The 7,261-nt window shown below is 36.5% G+C and overlaps 1 protein-coding gene across 1 annotated transcript; it reads right to left on the reverse strand.

Moving 5' to 3' along the window:
- Positions 1-317: 317 nt before the first annotated feature.
- On the reverse strand, positions 318-2,677 carry RTNLB3 (Reticulan like protein B3). The gene is made up of 5 exons (XM_021432398.2): positions 2,091-2,677; positions 1,373-1,553; positions 1,142-1,283; positions 891-960; positions 318-809 (listed from the first exon to the last, which is right to left on the reverse strand). The coding sequence occupies exons 1-5, from the start codon at positions 2,284-2,286 to the stop codon at positions 640-642; spliced, it is 759 nt and encodes a 252-aa protein (XP_021288073.1). The 5' UTR covers positions 2,287-2,677; the 3' UTR covers positions 318-639.
- Positions 2,678-7,261: the final 4,584 nt, after the last annotated feature.

The raw sequence follows: 7,261 nt of genomic DNA on the forward strand, positions 1-7,261 counted from the left end.
TATCAACATTATGGTATGCGTTTTGGATCTCGTTGCTCAAATCTAAACCTGTCACTCACTTCCGAAGCCAAATTCACATTACACCTTACGTGCATGACTAACCTAAAGTCTCACAACTATTGACAACCTAAAGACATGCCATCAGTATCTAACAATCTCATCTAAATTTAAACAAGTTGTCAACTGCTACAAAAGCCTAATCTTCACTATGTCTATCCGTAGGTTGGGATAACTTGTGCTATTATTTAGGTAAAACGTGGAAGACATTAACACCAACAACAGTGATAATGATCATGAGGTCAACCACTCCACAAAAATAAAGTGAATCATCCAGAATGATTGCCAGAACAATTTGATAGAACTTTCAACCCAATGTACAATGCACTAATCAACATAAAATATGATAACATATCGTCACATAGCTTATAGTTCCATGGAAAAGCTACCATGTGTGTAGGCAAAACAAGATTTAAAAAAAAGATCCCATATCCATCAACATTGTGAACCCAGTAACTACGAAAATAAAGGATGAAAGCAGGGTTCTAGCTGATACTGGATAAAATTTCACAACACCTTCACAAAACACAGCTACCAGATGTATGTCAGAACCTAGCAACAGCAACATCAAGGCTGGTAAATCTAATCCTTCTTCTTTTCCTTCAATGGTCCCCTAGGAATCTTACTTAAAACTTTTGCATCAAACACTGCATACTGCTTCTTAATTTCATGCATTGCTTTCTCAGCAAATGGGTCCACCTTGTCCTCATATTTCTCATACAGCACAGGTACAGTGTGAAGTAGGACAAACACTGTTTTGCAAAACAATGAAAATGACATCAGGAAACCAAAATATTTATATTTGGGAAACCAATCGAAGGCAACTCAAGTACCTATGTAGAACAGTGTCAAGAAATTGCACCAACTTCCCACAATAGACAAGACCCACAAGCCAGCAATCACCTGAACAATCACAATGCCATTCCAATATGGATGTCAAATGCATAATAACACAATTCAAAATCTCCACGTCAATAGAATGATCAGGACAGAGCATGCATCACTATCTTAATTGCAAGTCAGATGAATAATTGCATATGATCAACTCAAAAAGAAAACTATTCGATACAAGGAAACTACATACAGAGAGAAACTTCTTAAGATCTCTTCCTGATGCAATATCACGCAGGTGAGCAAAAGCCCGATTAATCTCAAATCTAAGTGCTTGGGCAAACTCTAAAACTGGCTCCTTAGGGATTTGAACTTCAGGGATGCGTGGTGGAGACCTATTCAAAACAATTACATTACCATGAGCCAAAAGAAACCCAAATCAAATATAACCCCCCAAAAGTAGACAACAAATTCAACAGCTTACTTGTTGATGAAGGTAGTAGCATTTGACCACAAGAAGAGTATTGCAAGAGCCAGTATCGATAAATGACACACCAGTGTGAGAAGGTGGTATTCCAGCAACTCAAATAAAACCCATATCACAGTTGCAACAACAAGCGCTCCTGCCGAAATCTTTTTGTTCCTCCACAAGAAAATATCAGCCGCTATTACACATACACCCAAGTTCATTACATAAGTATGCATTATAAAAAGAATTACAGTCAAGAGGCAATAATTACTGTTGACTGTTGATAATCAATTAAAAATATCAAATTAACATCATCAGAGAAGCTTACTGGTAATTTACTACTACCTTTTTAAACTTTTAATAAAATAAGATAAACCCAGAAGTTGCTCTCATAAAGCAAAAAAGTAAACTTTGCTGGAACTAATCGCATCAATTCAGTTGAAGATCTCGAAATTCATTAACTTTTTTTCAAGCTAAACCAAAAATTTACAGATCGAAAACCATAATTAAGCTCAAACAACATCAATTAATCAAAATCGAAAGCTCGATCTAAACCACTAAGCCAGATCTAACTCTTCAATGGCCACATAAAAAGATCCAAAAAAAATATCGGAAATTTAATTCTCACTCAAACAAAAAATATAAATCTTTAAAAGGACCCAGACTTCTGAAAAGCTAAAAAATGAAGTGAAAAAAAAATTAAGAAATGAAAAAAGAGGTTTCTGTTACATACGTTTGCCTCCTCCAAAGACTTGGTGGACGGGCTTTTCTCTTCCAAAGAGACGGAAGACCTTAGCCTTGATCAACGATTCTGATGGCTTATTGTCCTCATCATCAGATGATGACGACGACGACGAATCATGGTCGTGGATCTTCTCTGCTATCTTTTCCATCAACGTTTCCTCGTGCTTCTCTCCGTGCTCAGCCATTTTTCTTTCGACCCAAATTCTAAAACCCTAACTACTCCTTTCGAAACCTTTCGAAGGCTGACAGAAAAACAAAATGGGAAAAAACTCGGGAAATGAAACTTTTGAGAAGCGTTCCTTCTTCTAAGCTCGAACCCTTCTGTGGCTAAATCGAGAGCGTACACGTTAGATTTAATCTGTACCGTTTATTCGGGAGGTTTCGATCTGGACCGTCAATAGCTCTGGAAAACCCGAGCCTCAGGAGGTCTGGAGCAAACCCGAAACCCGAAGAGGAGCAGGTGGAAAAAGATAAATGAATGGGAAGCACGGTTTATAGGTTCGAGGATTAACGGCCGTCTGATTTTCGACGGAGACGTTCGCGAACGATACAAGTTGACGAATATCATTCCGACACGTGCAGTTTCGTGAGCCGTGCGATTTTGCATTACTTTAAATATAATTGTGCTGGTAAGGTTAGTCATACTTATTGTGGGTGCATTTGGCAGCAAAGTTCTTAACTGTTAAGCAAAAGGGCAGAAAATTTATGATATTTTAATATATTAACAACCTTAGGAAAATAAAAGAAACATGACCACCTCATGCATTAGACTTAATTGAGCGACCAATATTTAATAGGTTAGTTCATATTTGTGATCAATAATACAGATAACCTAGAAAAATAGTTGATTGTATAATGATTTGCATGTCTGTATGTGTATCCTCTAGATTTAATAAAAAAAAAAAAGAAAAGAAAATCCAGATGTTTCTAGCACACATTTGTGGGCTTTACCAATAAAATATATTCCTATTGGTGCATATAAGCTATTGATATTAGCTTTGAAGTTTTGGTGAAGTACAGAGAACTACAAAGAGCAGCAGAATTTATGAATATATATATATATATATTGAGAATTATTTCATAAATGATTCATTTGAATATTTGACTCATTAATTGACATATAACCTCTTGATTAAAGAGTAAAATTTAATTTTTTTTAATTAAAAAAAAACTAATCCATCAGTACTGTGGTCAAAAAAATCACCTGAAATATCAAAAAATGGAGGTGTGGGATAAGATGCTGAGCATGTGTCCTATTCATTATCACCAGACAGACAGATAAAATCTATAGCACATTATGAATTGGTTGGCACGCATACCACAAACAGATTTCCCAAGATCTCCAACACTTTTCCATTGACACCCTTCCCTTGTTCCATGTTTAGAACTAAAACTTCAGTCGATCAAAAGTGAAAAAAGGGTAAAGAGATTCCAACATTTACAGAAGAATGGGATAAAAAAAAAAAAACCCAAAAACAATGAGAGAGAGTAATATGATTTGGAAGTGTTTGAAAGCCATTATGAAGCATGCATTTTTCTTTATGATTATTGATTCCCTTAGCTAAACTTCTTATCAGTCCTTAGACCATCATCTAACAGCCACAGGTGGACTCTCCTAATGGGGCCAGGTAAGGAACAAATATCCTTCCTCCAAACGAAAGCTAACGAAAATGGGAATGGGAGACAACAATGTGGCGATAAAAGAGCATCAAGACTTGAAGAACAGCAGAATCTAACTGTCAAAACTCTGTTGAAGATTGCAATGTCTGGATTTAAGCTATACATATATATATATATATATGTAAAGTTGATTTACGACTGGGAGATTAGTCCTCCTTGACATGATGTTGACGACCCTACATCCAGCTTCTATGTGACAAAACGTTTCATGAAAAGTGCAGAAAGGTCATGAGAACAACCCCAAGAAGTAAGGACAGTAGTCCCAAAGCAAAAGCAAAAAAGTAACACAGGATAACCATTTCCAGCTCCCAACCAATTGAATTGTGATCATTTTATGACTTGTAATAGGCAAAACTGCAGCTTCTGCCTGAGACTAGCTACCATACATGCTTTTGAAACCCCACTGCCCACCCTTTCTGAGGAAAGAACTAATGCCATGATGTTCCTATTTTTGATACCTGCTAACCAATCAAAAGATGAATATGCAGTGGAGAAACCTTGAAAATATAGACAGAAAGGAAAACTACACCAGCTATTTTATCACATGCCAGTCTATGGAATTGCAGGTAATTTAATCACACAAGGCTGTAAACATATGAGAAAAATCCTAATAGCAGATGCCTATATGGTAAAAGATATGCTCGTATTCCTTTTTAAAACTGCATACAGCTTACTCATAGATGATCGTATTCCTTCTTAAAACTGCATACAGCTTACTCATAGTGAAGTTTACCTCCACAGCGAAGCTCAACTAAATCTGTTTTCTGCCAAAAGGGAAAACAAGAAATTGATGAAGATTATGGCACATGGCTATTGATATAGTCCTACAAGTTATGTTGGATTTGAAATGTTGATATCAGTGAGTTGGCTTGTCAATTTTAGCATTCCATAAGCTCAACAAACGAGACAAAGGCTAGCAGAAAAGGTTTCCGTAATGGAACTGGCAGGTCATGTGCCTCCTTAGAAGTGAAGTATTGGAAACTATTGGTCCTAGTATTTAAGTTAAACGTTATAATAAAGCAAAGTGCATAGTAAATTTTCAAGTTTGCAATGTCAAGATGAAAGAGAAACAGAAAGTTAGCAGATGCTTTAGCTGTTTCAAGCTGTTAACAAATCTGATCTATACATCTCTATAAAGCAAGTGATTAGAAAACTGCAAAGTCAGGAAATAAAATACACGTAATAGCTTGTAAATCTGTGCATTCATCTATACCTGGACTGAGTAAGCCATTATCTTGCATCAACCCAAAATTTTCCTTTTTCATAATGATGGGGTGGAGAGAAACCAAAATGTGTAATTTGGGATGTTCATCCATGTAGCATGTAGGCACCTTATTAGTAAATAATCATGAAGATAATGATGCTGTCTAAGTAAAATGTCTGTTCCCTATCACTTTAAAGACATTAGCTATCATGTAGGCTAAATTGAACTTCAAACATATAAAGCAAATAGGGGAATAGATGCTTTGCCAAGAATGACACTAGATACAGCCACCCTGCCTTCAAGGCTAAGACATGACTAGATCAGTGAGTAGGCTTTCACCTCCTTCCAAATTTTCATTCTTCCCATTGCCATTATAACCTTATGATAGTCAACAAACAATTTTACTCTCTCAAATGTGCCATTACCATTGTATCATCTTTGCATATAATGCTTTTTCACATACCTAAAAGAAAGTGATTTGAAATAGACTGACTATATTTCTGAAAGTGTTGGTGGTTTATAACATTTTCTAGTTGTTTAATGCATGATAAGCTTCCTTAGCTTCAAAAGTTATGGAATTTCGCTGTATTTTTGCAGCAATTACAGAGTAGATGGATCTGAGAGTAAGTAGAATATCTCTCACTGCCTATCATGATCATATATTAACTCTTTAAAGAGAACTTCTCTTGTCATATGTAAACCTTAATGACCATCCTTTAGTCATAGACTGCACCACTTCGTGGCTTGTCAGGGATACTAATCAAGGTTTAATCCTTAAGATTGTGTTCAAATGTTTTGACAGATAATTCATCAAATAATTTGCCTTATGATATGTTGTTAAAGTTCCAGGGATCAACAAAGTACTTGCAGGTGCATAAGACAGTGGTAAGCAGGATCTTTTCCAAAACTCGTCTCCATAGACTGTCATCTTGTTCGAAGTAGGGGGATTGAAGAGAAGGGGTTGGTGGTCAACTCGTGGTTTTTGCTACCCCCCAGCCTCAAAAAACCCAATCAAAGATCTTTCGAGCAACACATGTTCACTGAATTTAGGTTCACAGTCGTTTGAATCTAGACATTATACACAAATTATTGCGAGAAATGACATAATCAAAAATTTGCATCCCAGTCTATAGAATCCTGAAAACAACCCAATCAGCAAGAAATTCTTGATTCTCGAATTAGTCCTATCTAAGGAGGTGTCCTGCAGAGCCAACAACATTTGTAATGCATTGATCAATACTTTTAACCATGATTCTTTATCAAGATCGACCAACTACGCAAAAGACCAGACTGCAATTTGAACTCCCAACACTTCCCTTGCAACATTACAAATTAATAAAACGACTTTGAGCGGTTCTTGAATCTTGATGAAGCAACTATAAAAGACCATAACATTGAAGCAGAAAAACATGGGTACTGATAGTAAATGAACCAACATGAATTCTTTATCAATGAAACAAACTAATAATGCAGAACAGACAACAATATGAACATAGTTGAACAAAGTACGCATATAAACAATCAATATCTCATCCCAAGTTGTGTTGTGGTAGCCAGTAAAGTATATAAACTTAGCTTTTCTTCAGCCACGAACATCTTTAGATTACGTAATACAGAGAAAAAAGAAGCTAAAGTATTGGATGATGGTACAATAAACAACCAAAAGCAGAAGCAAAGAAAACTCAAAGCTGCCAGAGAAAAGTATAGTAGAGGTAGCACTAGAATTACCTTATTTGATGCTGTAAAGGGAGAAAAAAGCAATGCAGAAAAATATACAAGCCTGCTTTAACTGGCTTCCATGGAATCATGAGAGCAGCTTGTACTTGTATGCACTTCCAGATCACAAAGACTTCTGCTTCAACGCCTGGAGCTGTTCCAAGTATTCGTTGACCAACATTTGAGCCAATTTCTGGAGTTGTTTTTTGTTTTCCAGTTTGGACCAATATGACCATGTTGAAGTGTTATAATTTGAGGCAGTGATCTTCAGTCTTCGATGGGAATAAGGGTAATGTTGTCATTCAAGCCAATGGCGGCTTTTCCATTGAAGTTAAGAGGACTTGTTCAGGTCATATTTGCTTTGTTTGGAAAAAAGAACATTTCAACGAATATGCGCTGGGTACCATGTGCTTGTGTCACGGACCGCAGTTTAGCGCCTTAGAAGTGACCTGAGGGTGTTTCAAAGTATCGGTATGTGAGGGAAGTATTGCTGAGAGAGAATCCTCACTGGATAACGGAAGGCAAGTGCAAAGTTTCAGCAAGGGTGCACAGCACAAGAT

The sequence above is a fragment of the Theobroma umbraticum genome, unplaced genomic scaffold (assembly GCF_002168275.2).
Source record: "Theobroma umbraticum cultivar Fairchild unplaced genomic scaffold, ASM216827v3 scaffold_30.0, whole genome shotgun sequence".
Taxonomy (NCBI): domain Eukaryota; kingdom Viridiplantae; phylum Streptophyta; class Magnoliopsida; order Malvales; family Malvaceae; genus Theobroma; species Theobroma umbraticum.